Genomic DNA, 18,609 nt, shown 5'->3' with positions numbered 1-18,609 from the left:
TGGACTATATCAGATGCAACATAAAGAACCAGTCCATACTAACAATCAACCACTTAAAGGAATGATAACAACTAAGAATAAAGTTGACATCCTGTTATGGCACAAAAGATTGGGTCATGCATCTATTGGAGCTATGAAATAACTATTTTATCTTGATCACAATGAATATAAACAAGTTTTAGATAGTTGTGAAATTTGTCCCCTTGCTAAACAAACTAGAATGCTTTTTCCTATTAGTGATTCTAGAGTCACTTGTGTTTTTTATTTACTGCATTTAGATGTTTGGGGACCATTTCATGTACTTACTTTTGATGGCAATAAATTGTTTCTCACAATTGTGGATGATCATTCTGGATGACTTGGATCTACTTATTGAAGTGAAAAGTGATGTTGTCATAGTCCTGAAAAACTTCATCCAATTAGTCCGTACTCAGTTTGGTAAAACTATAAAGAGAGTGAGGTCAGACAATGGAACAAAGTTTGTAAATTCAGAATTTCATTACTTATTTTACTCGCATGGCATTATACACCAAAAGTATTGTGTCTACACCTTACAACAAAATAGGATGGTGGAGAGAAAACACAAATATATCTAAGAGTTAGCTAGATTAATTAGATTTCAAAGCTCCATTCCATTAAAATTTTGGAGCCATTGTGTATTTGGTGTTGTTTATATTATGAATAGAATGCCCTCTGTATTTTTAACAGGAAAAACCTATTTTTAAGTTTTTCTTGGTTGAAAAGTCTCTTTAGATCCTTTCAAGACTTTAGGTTGTTTGTTCTCTGCAAATTCCTTGCCACTCGGGGATAAATTTGCACCAAGGGCAGTGCCTGTTGTTCACGTGAGATACTTTTAGTTCTCCAAAGGCTATGTTTTGTACAACTTGGATACTCACAGTTTCTTCATTTCCAGATATGTGATCTTTAAGGAAGATATTTTTCCCCTTTAAATCTCCAGCCCCCTCTCATCTTGTGTTTATACACTCCTACAACTGATGATCTTCAGGCAGGTCCCCAGTTATCCCACCAGATTATGCATTAGCAACACTTATAGATGATCCTCTTGTAGTTGCACTTGCAGGTGATAGTCAAGCATCTGAGGCCCCCATATAGTCTACTAAATGTAAAGTTGGATGAAGCTGCACTCTTGGATGATTGATTTTATCACCAATGCAGTTGTGGAGAGTAAACACAGATATATCTAAGAGTTAGCTAGATTAATTAGATTTCAAAGCTCCATTCCATTAAAATTTTGGAGCCATTGTGTATTTGGTGTTGTTTATATTTTGAATAGAATGCCCTCTGTATTTTTTACAGGAAAGACCAATTTTTAAGTTTTTCTTGGTTGAAAAGTCTCTTTAGATCCTTTCAAGACTTTAGGTTGTTTGTTCTATGCAAATTCCTTGCCACCCGGGGATAAATTTGCACCAAGGGCAGTGCCTGTTGTTCACGTGAGATACTTTTAGGTCTCCAAAGGCTATGTTTTGTACAACTTGGATACTCACAATTTCTTCATTTCCAGAGATGTGATCTTTAAGGAAGATATTTTCTTCCCTTTAAATCTCCAGCCCCCTCTCATCCTGTGTTTCTACACTCCTATAACTGATGATCTTCAGGCAGGTCCCCAGTTATCCCACCAGATTCTGCATTAGCAACACCTATAGATGATCCTCTTGTAGTTGCACTTGCAGGTGATAGTCAAGCATCTGAGGCCCCCATATAGTCTACTAAATGTAAAGTTGGATGAAGCTGCACTCTTGGATGATTGATTTTATCACCAATGCAGTTGTTGGCTTTACTCGTTATCCTCTCTCTAAGTCCTTAAGTTATGCTCATTTGTCCTTACAATATCAATCATATATACATGCCTTCTCTTGCATTTCTAAGCCTACGTCATGTCAGGAAGCCTACAGTAATCCTCACTGGGTCTCAGCCATACAAGAAGAAATCATGCCCTTAAGCTAATCATACTTGGGAATTAGTTCCTTTGCCCCATGGTAAGTCCCATTGGATGCAAATGGGTATATAAGGTAAAATTCAAAGCAAATGGTGATTTGTAAAGGTACAATGCTAGGTTGATTGCCAAGGGGTACAATCAAAGAGTTGGTTTGGATTACATGACACTTTCTCACCAGTTGTACAAATTGTTACAGTGAGAAGTGTCTTGTCTATTGTTGCTACTTCAGGCAGGAATATTTATCAATTAGATGTATACAATGCATTTTTTCAAGGTGATTTACATGTTGAGGTTTACATGCCACTTCATGAGGGTTTTCTATCCAGGGAGAAGTAATGATGGGTTTGCAGGCTAGTAAAGTCCCTATATGGTCCTAAGAAAGCTAGCAGACAATGGAATATATGTTAAACTCACTGATGCAATAATAGCTTCTGATTTTGTGCAGAGTGGTCTGGATTACTCCTTATTCACCAAAAAAATTCATGGACATATTTTAGTTGTGGTTGTATATGTGGATGACATGTTATTAGCTAGTAGTGACCTAAGGTTGATTGAGCAGACTAAGTAAGAATTACATGCTAAATTCAAAATCAAAGACCTTGGAACTCTAAGGTTCTTCATGGGAATAGAGTTCAGTAGATCATCCAAAGGGATACTAATGAACCAAAGAAAATATTGCTATAAAATTACATAGTATAGCCATGTTATATTTCACGCCCCGTGCTTACACCCTAGACGTGATCGACACTTGAGAACTATTTCTGATCCCAAGCAAACTCTTGGCCTGGCTGACTCCTTAGCGGAAGACTCACTCAAGCAATAATATGCTTAAAATAGAATTTGATCTCAAAATAAAACTCAACTCGAATATCTAAAAGTACTCATTGCAATAATTATAATAGTATGAAAAACATCTTTAAAGGGAAAAAAGTACTAAGAGACTCCTTGACTCTATATATCTATGAAGCTTCTAATGTTTAAGATAAGTATCGAGACAATATCGCACCTCAAAACAACTAAACTGAAAGTAAATGCGAAGTCCTCCAAAATGAAAGGAGGCTCACTAAAATCTAGTTGGAGTATAGAGTGATCTCAATGAAGCGCCCATTGATGATCCTGAACACCTGTATTTGCATCATAAAAAGATACACGTCGAATGACATCAGTACATTTGAATGTACGAATATGTAATATAGCTGAAGTGAAATAACTAAATGAAAGGACTACAATAGATAAAAAAAATATATACTCAAGCTAAATGTAAATAAGTGATATATTAAAATACACTTTAACTCTATTTGGAGATTCTCTAACTGATAACCATTACTATGAGCTAAGTGATTATACATTGGCTCGCCCACACTACCAGAACTATCTAATATTGTTCTGGGGTTTAAAACTTCTCAACTAAGTGGATCCACTAAGTTTTACCCGAACGCACTAAGGATTCATCTATAAAGTATGATGTTGTACCCATTTTGGCAAGACATGATTTATGGTGGCTGTGGGTTGTTTGAACTTTCCCCATATCGTTGTTCAATAATACTCTCAATAATATATATATATATATATACTCATGCTAAAATGTATTAAACATACTCTTTATATGGTTTGAGATAATTGCTCAAACTATCCTCTTAAAAGAGGTATCTGCTCTGAAATATCTCTGAACTCATTGCTCATTTAGGAAACAATGTTTCTCTTTGGTCAAATTAAAAATACATTCTCTGGGTTAAGATAATTACTCAAAAAAGCCTCTTTAAGAGGTAACTGTTTTGTACTCAATCTTTTTGAAAACTCTTTTACTTTTCTCAAAATAATGCTCTCTTTCTTAGTGTAAAAATGAAAACATTTGGGAAATTCTTAGTTCCCTTATACTCTTGCTCAATTCTTGGTTTAAACTCTTTCTCAAACTCCTTTTACTTTCTCAAAAACTTAGTTTAAAACCAAAATGTTAGCTTTAAAAGATTCTCAAAATTTATAACTCAAAATAAGGGTTCATGCTGAAATATAGACATGAACAACTCAACTCAAGGATCTCAATAACAATATAGAAAAACTCAATACTTATAACTCAACGATACTACTCATTTCAAGAATACTCAACTAATAGGGCACATGAACGAATTAACTCAAGAATCTCAATGCATAACATATTAGAATTCAATAATTTGAAAGTAGATATAGAGCGTGAGGACGCACTAGTCCAATACTATGATAGTCTTACATACCTGGAAGAATAAAATTCTTGGCGAATTTGATGAAATTCGAAGAACGCTTGAAGCCCTAGCTTTTATCCTCTTGGCACCTTGCTCTAATAACTTGAAGTGTTAATGAATGTAAAAGAACTGATTCACGCTTTCTAAGCTGTTAAATAGGTGAAAACGTCGTGGTTGAGGCTTTAGAATAAGGGTTACAACGACATAGGAAGAATACCAAAATGACCCCAACTTAAAAACTGTTGGAGTGCCTTAAAAAGAAGGCTTCACAGACTATTTAGGGCTCCACGGTCCGTGAAACACTTTACTGGACGTATAGCCATCCATGAGACTTCGGCTGTTTGACAGGGCCTTACTAAAACAAGCATAACTTTTTATTTCGAACTCGAAATGGAGCAAACTTGATGGCGTTGGAAAGAGGAATCATTGAAATTTAATTTTATAAGGCATGTGCTACCTAATTTCTTATGTACTGAGATATATGGTCATTTGAAGTTGACCCAAGTAAAATCTCGTATTGAAACTCAATTGTTAAGAAAGTTTTCAACTCAACTTTGTGCTAGGGATTCTAGTGACCTTAATTCGTATCCAAAATCATTTCCACATTTAAAGAATTGAACTTAACTTTAAAACTGACAGGTGACCCGTAAGGACCCTTAAACGGGCCATACAAGTCACCACGGGCCGTCTGGGGTTTCATCCAGGTGACTCAAATCCTGGAAGCACTGGACGGTTGGGCTACCTCCCCTAAATGGGCCGTGGACCCCTAAACGGACCGTTTAGGGTTCCGTGAAGGGTCCATTGTCCATTTTGAGTTCATGGACTTTCCCATTAGACCTTTTTAGCCTTTCTCGAAGTTCAAGGTGTTACACGAATGATTCAAATTTTAAGAGTAGGATTGCGAGATTTTATTAGAATGATTTGGGTCTTAACTTTGAAATTTTTAGGGTGTTACATTATATAATATTTTCAAAGTATCAGTATAAAAATACTATATAGGTCGAAATTAAGAATTTCGATAATTTTTACTTTTTATCGAGGAAAATGATATTTTTAAATAGAGCAGAATATTCAGGGGGACATATCTTGATGATAAAATGTGCACTTATTTGAGAAGATACAAACGATGCTATTGCACAAAGCCATGTCTTTTTAATAATTTATCTACCATAATTTAGTATTTTTCTAAGTTTTGTGTTCAATTATAAGGGTTAATTAAAATATATTGTAACATCTCGCACCTTGAAACGACTAGAAGGAGTTAAAATCTGAAAATATTGATTTTTGGAAAGATTAAGGAAATCTGGAAAATTATGTCTAAGTTAAGGAAGTGAGTTTTTGCCATTTCAAACGGCCATAACTCCTAGCTCAAGACGAGTTAGGAGAATTTATTAATATGGTTGGAAATACCTTGGATATATCTTTCCAACGCCGCCGAGTTTGTGAAATTCCGACATCGTATGAGTGAGATATGCCTTTTGGATATTGGGCTGTTGGATTGAGAAAAGTCTCAATCTGGATTTAGGGAAGGGCAAAGTAGTCTGTCCTCTAAGTTATTTCCTAATTTGATTTTAGGGGTTTATTGGGGGTAAAAACAGAACCTAAATCAGTTTTGGAAAATTAAAGAACGCTTAGGGCTTGGAGAAGAGAGAAAGGAAGAAAGAACAGGAGAAAAAGGCAAGAATTCGTCAAGATCATCCAAGCTTGCGAGTGGAATTCGTCGGGGGTGATCCCTATTAAGGTATGTGAGATATTTTCGTGTTGGGTTAGTTCACCCACACACCAACTTGTTTCAATTCAGCGATTTGGAGTTGTTTGAATGTTAAGAAAGAGAAGTCTTGAAGAACATTATTAAATTCTTGTTGGTTGAGTTGTTGATGCTTGTTGGTTGAGTTGATTCATGTTGCGGCCTGTTTTTTGAGTTAGATTGGTTGTGTATTGAGGGTACAATTGATCCTAAGTGTTTGGGGAAAGAACTAGGGAAGATTTGAGGGTTTAGAAATGAAAAATGGAGAAGAAAAATCGAGAAAACCTGGGCATCAGGATGGGGCGCTGCGCCAGCCAGCGCGCCCCACAGACTTCTCTGAAGTTTGGGGCCTGACGCCCCACGCCTCTCATAGCGCCAAGGATGCCAGTTCACCCCATTCTTCCCCCATCTTTTCGTACTAGTTTCTAAGCGATGTACCTACATTTTCTAGTTGATTCCAACACTCTAAGGTACATCTAAATATCATGAAATCATCCATAAACATGAGATCATGAACCTTGAATCCATAATCCAATTCAAGGAAAGTTAAGATCAAAGTCAAAGAAGTTAAGAGTCAAGTCTAGAAGTTAAGAAGCAAGTCAACACAAAGTTTCTTAAAGTTTTCAAGAGTCTTTATTAAACGTTTAAACTTTGTTTTAATGCTCAAGTTTTCAGTAAAGTAAAGAGTAAAGAGTTGAGTTCATTTCTCAAAATTTATTAGGGAACTAAGTATTCCCAAAGAAGTTTATAAATATGTTCACATTTGAGCAAGAAAGGAACTATGATTTCCAAAAGAGCCTTTGGGCTAGTTTTCTGTAAAGGGAACATCGATTCCAAGAGAGTCTTTGGGCTAAACTTTGAGCAATTATCTCAAACTAAAGAAAGAAGTGTTTAAAACACATATGAGCTAAAGTATATTTTGGGAGTAGTATTGAGCACTGAATTGGGGACGCGAGTTCATATTAACTTAACTCTCCACAAGAACCATGTAGCCAACATGGGATTTAACGGGTCATACTTTTTAGATGATTACGTAAGTTAAGCTAGTGGATCCACTAAGTTAAGTAAGGTCCTATATCACGGCGAGGTATATGATGGTCCTTGTGCAACGTGAGGTAAAACGTTGGACCATCACTAGGGCTCATAGTGGTGGTTGTCGGTTAAAGAATCTCCCACAAAAGTTATATTACTTTTATATATAAGTAAAGTTGAGTTTGTTATTACTTTATCTTTAACGAACTAAGTTGTTTACACTGTTTTACAAGCTTTATATATATATATATATATATATATATATTGCATGTGTCTTATTGCTTTATATTGAGTTCAGTTACTCATGAGTTGTACAGAGCCAAGGTAAGTGTTCCTTCGTACTCCTTTCAAGCTTAAGTTATTGTTTAGCATTCCAACTCGCATACTCGTACATTTAATATACTGATGTCAGTTGGCCTGCATCTTATTATGATGCAGACGCAGGTAACCAGGATCAACATCCAGCGCGTCGTTGATCTAGTCGAGCACTCCAGAGTCAGTGGTGAGCCTCCTTGCATTCCGGAGGACTCTTTTATTCGCTTTCCTAGTTTTTCTTTATTAGGATGTTGTGGGGTCTGTCCCAACATCCATCTCAGTATTATAGAGGCTTCATAGACAGTTAGACAGTAATTGAGTCTTTCATCTATGTTATTTGCAGATACTTTGTTTTGAGACAGAAGTTGCCAATTTGGCTAAGAGGTTATCATTTAAACTATTACATGAGTTTATTTTGTTGAGTTAAGTCTTCCGCTGAGTTAAGTAATCCAGGCCAAGGGTTCGCTTGGGGCCAACAATGGTCTCCGAGTGCCAGTCTCGCTCAAGGTGTAGGCTCGGGGCGTGACATATCTATAGTTAATTAGCCTCTAACCTTATGTATCTTTTGATGATATGTTATGGAACAACATTTTGGAGCTTCTGGAATTACATTCTACCTCTTTGGGTGTGTTCCAAACCAATGAAAATAAGTGGGTTACTTACTTATTTTATATTATTCGATAGGTATGTGAAAAAATATCATCCTAATGTATTTGTTTATAATCTAGATAAATACTAGTGGAAGTAAGGTTGGGTCCAAGTAGGGGTGTGGATGGGGGATACAAGGATGAGGTGTGTTGGAAGGTGAGGATGACATAAACAATGTCGAATGCCACTTGTTTTACCTACATGCATTAGAAGAGTTTTTCTCTTATTTTTTCTTTTTCATCTTTAAGGAACCTTCTTACCAATCCTTTATTTTAGGTTTCTCACTCGGTGTCCAGAGCCTACATTAGAGAACTGTAGGGGCCATTCAGGTGTTATGCTCCCAACAAGATTTTCTCCATACTCAGTGCTTGAACTCGAGACCTCTAGTTAAGGATAGAACAGTCTCACAATTGCACTATAATCTATGTTGGTGGCATTCTTACCTATCGAATATGAAAAAGTTGAATTTTTTTTTTTGAAAATTGTTTTCCTCCATATAAAAAATTATTCCTTTTTTGAGTTGCATACCTAAACTAATGGAATGCTATTTCATACCTAAACTATCACATATTAGTTAGAGAAACACCTCAGTGGTTGTAATACACTAATCTTTTTTTTATTTGAAAAAAAGCCTGGTCACATGACATTTCACATGGATAAAAATTTTCAGCTTGGCAAAATTTAAATAAACTATTAATATTAGTTAAAAGTCAAAGATTAATGTATCAGTATTCCAAAAAAGAAATTGATTCTTTTAAAATTTAAAATTTAAAATTTAATAATATTTCTTTAATTGATGAATTTCTTTATATAAATAAGATTTTGACTAGATTAATTAGGGTTGACTGAACCATAGACAACTTTTCTAACTCCTTGAGCCATATCTTCATGTATTTATTTTCATCTCATCTCCATTTAATTTATAATAGAAATGCCGTTGTTAGTATATGTAAAATGGAAAGAAATAATTACTCTACACACAAAAGGGCAAAATGAATTAATTGCATGGTAGAAAGTCTATTATGGGTTGATTGTTTAACTGACCTTTTACGAAAAATTACGAGAAAACATATGTCCTATATTTACTTTATAAACTACCTTATTATTATTATTATTATTATTTTATAGAGACCATGATGCTTCTCATTTTCAGAAATTTTCTATAGAAGATTAAAAAAATAAATAAAGATGGGAACATTTGTTTAAAGTTCTCTTTCTCCTTGTGTTGTTTTCCATTGGCAATGCAGGTAGCAATTCTTTAATTTCCTACTAGACTTCTAGACATTTCATTTAGTATTTTATAAATTAATTCTTTATATATATAAAATCTCTCCTAATTTCTTTTGTCTATCTTTGTTAGTTTCTAGCTCCTAATTTCTTCTAGAAGAGCTTATTGAATCCTGGGGGATACACCTATACTGGATTAAATATTCTTAAGGATAGTGTTTGACACGCCTCAAGCTTTGGTAAATTTCATACAAGTACCCGTAGAAAAGGTATTTTCTGCAAGATTTTCAACCGTCTTTGATGTATGTGACACGATATATTCAATTCTGAATCAATTAACATGTCTGATTTGGTTTCTTTATGTAAGAAATGTATTATATTTGAATTATTCTTAAAAGTATATCACCCTAAATATAAAGAAATTAAAGAATTATGTATATTCATAAGTAAAGTGATCAAAAAGACCGATATCAAGTAACTATAAAGTATGTATAATTATTCATATAGTAAGGATTCAAATTTGATTTTATTAATAAATAAAGAATGAAACTAAAAAGGGAAAAAAGATAAATCTTCAGACAAAAATGTGTACTCTATTTCTCAATAATCAAGACTTTCTAGAAGCAGAACTCAAAATCCAAAGTAGATTACAAAAAACACCAGATTCAAAGTATATATATATATATATATTGCCCAAAAATCACCAAATTCTTCAACAAAATTACAAAGAAAGTGAGTTTTCATACTTCCACATTATATTTATTTTTTCTTGTTTCTTCTCTTTTGTTGTGTTGTTTCGTGACGAATATTTTTCATGTAAAATTCATTCATGTTTTGATAAAGCATAGATTTTTCTTGATTTTTTTCTGAAACTTTTTGGAGTTTTCTAGCATTCTATTAGCCAATCCAAAACTGATTGTTCCTTCATTTAATTCAGGTTGAGAAGAGAGATACATTGGATTCGGTCTCAATTTGCTCTTACAATGAAAGACAGTGATTATGTCATGGTGAGTTTGATACTTTCAATTTTTTTAAAAAATATTTCTGCCTATCTATTCACTTTTTCTTCTATACTTTGACCTAGTAAGTGTTACTGTTTCAGAAAAATGATTGTTTATTTCTCCTATCATGAATTTGAAATCATTTTTCATTTGTTTCTTTAATCTCTCATTTGATAGTAGGGCAAACCTCTCTTGATATATGTACAAATTGAAACAATCTTATCTTAATAATCAACATACTATACAAAAAGTTGGTAGCCCCAAATTTAAAGTTGAAAAAAGAAAATATTCTTGAAAATTTGAAGGGTCATTTTACCATTCATAAAAATTTTTTACCTTCCATTAGTTGATTAATTTTAACTTAACAAGAAAATATATTCTAATAAATACATATAAAGCTATAAAAATTGCACTATAAATCATCTAATGATGAAAGGATAACATGATAGGACACTTCGGTTTCTCCTAATTAAATTTTGTCCTATGGACAAATTGAGAATGCTTATATTTCATTTCTTTTGAGTAATGTCTATTAAATGTTTCTAAATTTCTTTAATCTTTCAACACTTATTATTGTTTTAACTCTTAGGTCTACATTCATCTAACCAATTCAAGCTAATTTATCCAAGTATTCTTGTTGAATTTTAGTTTAGTTTACTGCAGTAACTTTTAATATAATAAACTGTCTAGGTTTAAGATAAATTTGAAATTTAAATTTTTATTAATTAGGTTGTTTTAGTTGTTGAGAAATTCTAACTTTTTTGAATTTTGAATTGTAGATTTTCTGCATACTGTGTGGTCAAATTGGATATTTAAACCCCTCCTATGCTTAATAAAATTATTGAGAGTATTTCAATCAATTTTTTCGCTCCCCCATTTTTAAAAACACCAACAATGGTATCAAGAACTTTATTGATCTTATGGGATCTGTGAGTTCTTCCAAACAACTATCATATCATTTTTAACTAGTAAGGGCTATCCATTTTAACCTGTTAGAGCTACTTTTCAGCCCATTTTAACCCTATTTTAGCCCATGCTTTTTTCAATGCACAAGCTATTTTCAACCACTTTTTAACTCTAAAAAATGGCAAACATAAGTCTCTTTTTGAACAAGCGATAACAATCAAATTTGGTTGGTGAGAATAAAATCATATTTTAAAACTTATGTGATATGTGATGGAAAAAAAATTGTTACAACAACATTTTGCAAATCCTATCAAAGGTCAGAGTAAAACACTTTAAAAAGAGATTTTAGACACAACAAGGTTATTGATGGCGTTTTTTAAGCACAAGGCTAAAAGAAGAAAAAGAAGAAATTTTTAAAGTTAAGTAACAATAAAAAGAATTCAACAACTGTCAAAGCAAAAATTGAAGAGGGATATTTTTTCAATTGCAGTAACTAAAGCAAAGGAGAAGTGTTGCATTTTATTTTATTTACTGCAATAGTTATTAATAAAATAATTTGTCTAGGTTTAGGATAAATTTGAAATTTAAATTTCTGATAGGTTACTTTAGTTGTAGAGAAGTTCTAGTTTTTTTTAAAAAAAAAAATTTGAATTGCAAATTTTATGTATATTATGTGCTCAAATTGGCTATTTAAATCCCTTCTATGCTTAATAAAATTATTGAGAATATAATTTCAATCAATTTTTTTTTGCTGCCCCATTTTTAAATCACCAACAATTCTTAGCTTGATGAATTATATATCAACCAACCTTCTCATCCCTTCTCTTAAAACATGGAGAATCCTGGGACTTGAAATTTGAATAGTGATATTTGTTTGAAACAATCCCGTTGTTTTGGAAAAATTGCGCTTCTTCAATTCCTAGAGGTTGGAGGATTTATAATTACGATATATTTGCTAAATAAATTTATCAAAATATTTGTTCAACGGAGATTAAAATTCAATGAACAAGTTTTCAATTGATGAGTATACAAAATCATAATTCTGAAAAGATAGTGTAACCTTTGCTTAAAGTTTTGAATTATCTCTGCAATTCTAAAAGAGGTTCTAGTGATACTAACAACTCCATCCTTATATCTTCACCAAGGAAAGTTCGTCCTAAAACAATTCTCATGTTTTCATGAAAAGAATTTGATCGTGCACATGCTAACATCACCATACTTGCAGGTGGTAAGATAAAATTCAACACCGACTTCACCTAATCCATTCTATTTATCAGTTGTTTTCCAAACTCTTCACAAATTGAAGAAAACAAGCTAGCTAGTTCGACTAACAAGAAGAGAAACAATGAAGAAAAAGATTCATTAATTTTTATTTGGGTTTTAGTACAACTGGAGGAGGATGTTGGATAACTCAAGAATTTTTGTAGAATATGCATCACTGAAAAGGACATAACAGAAAGATCTCTGAAAAAAAAAATTATGTTTTGACTATAGATGTTAGTTTCTTGAACTAACAGACGGATGAATATTGTAACTTTTTGAATAGTAAAATGATATTTTTTGTTCATTAATATATCATATGGATGTAACCTACCTAAGTTTAGCATATAGGTCAGAGATGCTTTAAGCTCAAAACTCCTCACAAACACACATTCCTTGCCTTCATAGTGGAATTAACTTTTGTTACATTCACTAGATTTTGAATTAATGACCTGATAGCTAGGTTTAATGTTTTCTGGGATATTTTCATATTTGTAATGCTTAATCTAAGTATGGCACAGGAAAAACAACTATAATTGAAAAAAGATTTCTTTTCCCACTAATTTGTACTTGTACTGGAAAAAAAACTGTTATCCTATTCAATTTTTTCTAAAAATAAAAACAAGTCCATTTATTCTTTTTCCTTGTTTTCTTGAATTGGTAAAGGAATTTCATACATAATATGTTCTAACTTTATTATTATTATTATTATTATTATAATAATAATAAGGAGAAAGCCTCACATAGTAGTTATGCTCCTAATTAATTGAATTGTTTGTTCCTATTTTAAGACTTTGCTTATCAACTTTAAATCCATAAGTACTTTAGAGGAAATATTTTTATTTTATGAAAACATGAATTCTTGAATTTAAATTTATACCTAGATTGATCTTGTCTTTTGTTTGATTCCACAGATCTTTGGAATGAAAATTGAAAAGGGAAGGAAATCCCCCGTGAGGATGGTGCAAAACCAAAAGTTCGATGTAGAAAATGAAGGGAAAAAGGGAGAAAATCTAATGCTGAACAAAAAATTCGATGAAGACACAAACACAAAAAAGAAAAAGGATCTATACGACTTTGTTGAGAAGACAATACTCAATGGTAATTAATTAGAAATTATTCTTATAGAGTTATATTAATTTCTACTTTTATTTTTTGGATGCTTTATGTTAGTAAATGGGGGGGGGGGGGGGGATATAGATGTAGTAGAGACGTATCTTAAATTTAATATCAGCAAGTATTGTGTCCGTTTTTGTACATGATTTGTTTTTTCCTTTTTTTATCAAAACAATTTTTGCTTATACATTAGAATGATTTTTTAGACAGTTTTCAAAACATTACTTTTTAAAGTGTCATTCAATTTTTTCTCTAAATGCTTATGTAACATAAATCTAATTCCTAAATGTTGAACTTCATATAGAGGAAGCTTCAAAACCTGGAGCAACTATAGATAACATGTATGACAATGCTGGGATTGGTGTGTCTTCTAGATCTAAACGTGTTCATATATCAACTTCAGAAGTAAGTGTATTTTTCGTCATGTTTTGCTTTATGTATACTTAAGTAACCTGCATAGACTAAAGATAACGTGTCTTCAGCCTGCTAAGAAAGATGTCCAGACCTCCCTTCAACAAAATGATATTGTGCAAAGCCCATCGCAAGAAAAACGACAAAAGGTATTACAATAAACCACAAGTTTATACTTTCTGCACCTACTTTGGATAGTTAAGAAGATTAATTATGTACAGGGACTCATTTATTTTTCATTAAGATTAAGAATTATGAATCTGACTGAATATTAAGATGTGTGTTGGAATCATGACCTCCATAATTCTTCTAAGGATATTTTATGGGTTATCTGATCCTTAGAATGTTTAGTAGTTCAAAGTAAGTACGTTTGTAATTGCCCAACAGTTTCACTTTCAAACTTTTATTAACTCAATAAAACTTCAAACTACAAATAATTACAAACCAATGTAACCTAAGGAATTATAAACTGTAATTCCTAGACATAAAACACAAACTCCCAAAAGTTTATGCCCCAGATCTTCAAGTTGCCCCCAACTCAAAGATCCAAAACACTATATTTCATAGCAAATAAATTCGACAAATTTAACAAAAGACTCAAACTAAATTGAATAGAATTCTTCAATTATGTTCTTTGCAGCACTTCAACAAAACTTCAATTTGAACTCCCTCACAATAAGACTATGTTTTACTCATATCTCTCTGTGTAAGTGCACAACTTTCTTTGGAGAAAACCTTGCTCTATTTATAGAACAAGAGTCCCTTCCTACTTCAACTCTACATTAGCAAAATTGTAATGATTTATTTTCCTCGTGAGACTTGGAATACTTGTAGTGGTTCCTTTTCCTCATGGGACTAGGAGCACTCTATTATTTCCACCGCCTCAACAATATTATTTCTCTCTATTTCCAGTTGGGATTTGGTCTTTTGCGATCATGATTGTGGAGCTCGTTCCTTGAACCTGTCACTCATCAAAATCTATCTTTGGCTAACAATATGAATTAAGATTTAGATGTACGAATTTGAATGTTTATCTGAATATTAAGATAGTCTATGGATATGAACACCAAATGATTAAGTTTGTTTGTTTTCAGTATCTAAATGTTCATATGAAATTACACTGTATCAATAAAATATTATATAATCTTATTTTAGCAAAATAATTTTTTTTGATAGAAAATAATATCCGAAAAAACTATATTTTATATAAATGTTTTATTAACTAAAACACAAATAAAACTTATATATTAATATAAGAGTATACCACGACAAAATAACATGAATTCTTTAAAGAATTAAGCTGATGTCCATCATAATCTCCAAGTAACTTGAAGGCTAAAGTGGCTTTGTCAACTGTAATTTCTTGTGTAAGTATAGAAGTAAGAGATTCTCTGCGTTCTTGGTCCCTGATAAGTTTTTAACAATTTTTTGTTATATTCACATATGTTTAAACTCGGTAAACATGGATTAGTTGACAAATAAAACCAATAAGTAGGGGAAAATACTCATTTTTCATGAGATTGATTACATATATAGAGGCACCCTTATGCTCAAACTATTTAGTTTAGTCATCAATGAGTTTGCAAAGAGAGATTTATATTGACTTCACACATATTAGAAGGTAAAGCTGTTTTCTTTAAAATAGTAAATGGGATAGCATAAAACACAGTAGCAGCTGAAGAGGAGAGAAAAAATGGTATGTGATTGAGAAGAAAAGTAAGTGGCGTGAAAATAACGAGTCTCTGAATAGTGTTAAGACTCTTTTATAGATCTGATTAGTTCATATTTGTTTAGACCCATTAAGAGGTTTAAAAGGAAAGAAAACAAATGCATTTAATGGGCAGAGTCTTAATCATTCAGATTTAAACCTTAAGAACAACTGCACTTAATGGATTGATTTGAATGATTAAGATTTAGATCTCCATTAAGTGTAAACAAATGAGGCCAGAACCATTTCATAGTTTTCGACTTGAAGTCTCCTTTAGCAGCAACATCTCTTGATTTTAATTACAAATTCCTCATCATTAAACAATATCTGTTGTATTAATATTTTATCAGTGCTCTATTTGCTGGAACTAACAAGACTTCGACATCGATTCATTGGATTAATCTGCTATTTTTTCTTTTTCTTATTTTTTAGATGGCTCTTGGAGGTAACAGTCGTCCACCAGCTACACAGCCTCCTACAAAAGCTTCTGCACAGTGGAAAGATCCTCCAAATGTTGAAAAGAATGATGAACTCCAGAGATTGATTATTATTCCCGATGGATTGGGGTAAGTATTCATGTAATCTTTTTAATAGTTTTGTTAACAAGTTGAGCCTTGTGTAAAATGAGAAGTGAACTATAGACTACTTTTGCTAGATTATTATATTTTGATGTTTGATCATATTTAGAAGTAAAATCAGTCAAAGTATTATTCTATTAGATTATACAACCAATAATATAGTTTGCAAAACAATAAATATCACATTCAGCAAACATGCTAGTTTTAAAATTATTTAAAAAGACTAGTTTTATCCTTCTATTCATTTGTTTTAATTTTGCAGTAGCTTCTCTATCATCACAATTTTAAATATAATGTAGGTTTTATCCTTCTAGTCAGTCCGCGAAGGCTATGGTTGAATCAATGTGTTCGGTTTATAACGAACCATGGAGGTACTGGAAAGAGGTTCCGTTGAACATTAGAGAGAGAATGTTTGATGAATTCAAGGTAAAAATAAATTAATTATCTACTTGAAGTGTTTAATAACTCCTTGGTCTCAAACAAGTTAATCAATCTAGATGCATGACATATATATTTGTGATGTATATATTGTTTTAAGAGAAACACTTCTTATATTGGACATTTATTCAATCTAAAAATTCAATTATATGCAGATGAAGTGTGCATGGTCTCTCGACCATGAGGCAAAGATACGAGAACTTTTTTTTCGAAAATGTTCTCGTAGGTTGAGTGATTTGCTTTGGCATGCTCGAAAACATGATAAGAGGCCATCATGGATTCGTGAAGATATATGGAAAAAATTGAATGAGTATTGGACCTCTCCAGAGTTCAAAAAAAAAATACGGTGGAAAAGGAAGCCCAAACATCTGTTCTACCCTGTTCTCCTCAGCCTTCCGATAAGGAGGAGTAAGGTACTTTTAAATTAGCTTGAATTGAAATTTAAAATTAGGATCTGTCATCATTTTATGGTTTATAGTTGAATGGGCCTAATGCTTAAGAGTTGAAAACAATGCAATTCATGTGTACGAGTTGTCCTTTTTTACTGGAGTTACCTAAAATTTTGTGTGATTAATGTTGTATAAGTAGAAGATCTAAATTCGGAAAATTCCTTATTTGCCTTTAAACCAATTACTTACTATGAATAAAATAGAACATGCAAAGAGTGGAGTAGATGCACATGATTTATAATAAGTCATATGTGATTGTTATATATATATCCTTGTATCTAATACATTTTCATTTTTTGTATTGCAATATTTTTGTGATTGTATTATAAATGCATTACCTAGTGTGTTGGGTTATTCCACCAAAACACTGTCTCTTCTCCTTAACTATTTTCTACTAAACGACTCTAATGATTCTTTTTTCTTATCACAAAAACTACCCTAAAATTAAAATCTCTGTGATTATGTAATCTTCATAATCATAAATTATTTCAACGCATTTTCGGCTCCAGAGTCTAAGTTAATTGTTGTTTAGCTAAAATGTTTGATCTAAGATTCTTTATGTCTTTTAGTTGCATTTCATCGCAATCTTCAAGCTTTGTGTTGATTCAATTGCTCTACGTTCATGCACTATCTCATTCTATTGTCTTTAATTTGATTTTTCATGGCAAACTACATTTGACCCTTTTGAGGGGATTATACATCAAACTCCATGTAGTAGCTTACAAGCTTGTATGTCGATTTTAGTATCTCCTACCGTTAGTCTTTTAGTTATTGCATGACCATGTATTTTCGTTATGTACATCTTAGTTCTGTGTTATTTTACTTGGTCATTGCGCTAGAATGTCTTATAGATTCATCATGCTTAGTTATTACATTTATCATGCATTATCTTATATACTCAATACATTCAAAGTACTAATTGCATACTTTCTTCCAATATTGTTTAATAATATAGGTTCCGACACTCAGTATCCAGTTTGCAGTTAATTAATACTATCTCCCGTGAGCGGCAATTGAGTTGGTGAGTCCTCATCTTTCTGAGGACAACAATTATATTTCCTTTCAGTCATACTTTCTATTTCAGACAATTGGAGTTAGCTAGGGGTTTGTCCTAGCAACTCATATTAGTAGAGATTTTTAGACAAGTTAGATTAGATTTAGCTATGTGTACTAAGATATTCGTCTATTGATATTTCTAGACTTTTTTAGTTCTGCATTCAGTTATCTTCTATTTATATTTCTTTCTTATCTTAGTGTCATGCTAGTCCACGAGGTTTACTTGGTGTCATTTGTGGCTCAAAGCACCTTGTCACGATTAGGGGTAGTCTCGAGTCATGACAATGATTCTCAACAACTAGTTGTTGTCTTTAGTACATCTAAAAATACTACTGACATTAGTCTCTTGATTCAACATCTGAAACTTTTGGCAGATTTATTAAATTCTATAATATGATATTTAATGTCTTTGATTCATCTTTCTCATATTTCCAATCGGAAGGGGGTAAAGATTACGATAATACTCAATTTATGTTCATATTCCATGATAAGAGAATTATTCACCAATTTTATTACCCATATACTCTCCCAACAAAAAATG

General features: G+C 32.3%; 1 protein-coding gene across 3 annotated transcripts; it reads left to right on the top strand.

The window, feature by feature from the left end:
* The first annotated feature begins 13,118 nt into the window (after positions 1-13,118).
* On the top strand, positions 13,119-18,218 carry LOC125875467 (uncharacterized). Of its 3 annotated transcripts, none has more exons than XM_049556411.1 (7): positions 13,119-13,413; positions 13,733-13,833; positions 13,911-13,988; positions 15,980-16,113; positions 16,425-16,551; positions 16,719-16,976; positions 17,996-18,218. In XM_049556411.1, the coding sequence occupies exons 1-7, from the start codon at positions 13,236-13,238 to the stop codon at positions 18,035-18,037; spliced, it is 918 nt and encodes a 305-aa protein (XP_049412368.1). In that variant the 5' UTR covers positions 13,119-13,235; the 3' UTR covers positions 18,038-18,218. The 3 variants fall into 3 exon arrangements, with proteins under 3 accessions (XP_049412368.1, XP_049412370.1, XP_049412369.1); XM_049556413.1 differs by having other exon boundaries at positions 17,989-18,218; XM_049556412.1 differs by having other exon boundaries at positions 17,968-18,218.
* Positions 18,219-18,609: the final 391 nt, after the last annotated feature.

Source organism: Solanum stenotomum, chromosome 9 (assembly GCF_019186545.1).
Source record: "Solanum stenotomum isolate F172 chromosome 9, ASM1918654v1, whole genome shotgun sequence".
NCBI lineage: Eukaryota > Viridiplantae > Streptophyta > Magnoliopsida > Solanales > Solanaceae > Solanum > Solanum stenotomum.
This window is presented reverse-complemented; position numbering and strand designations above follow the sequence as displayed.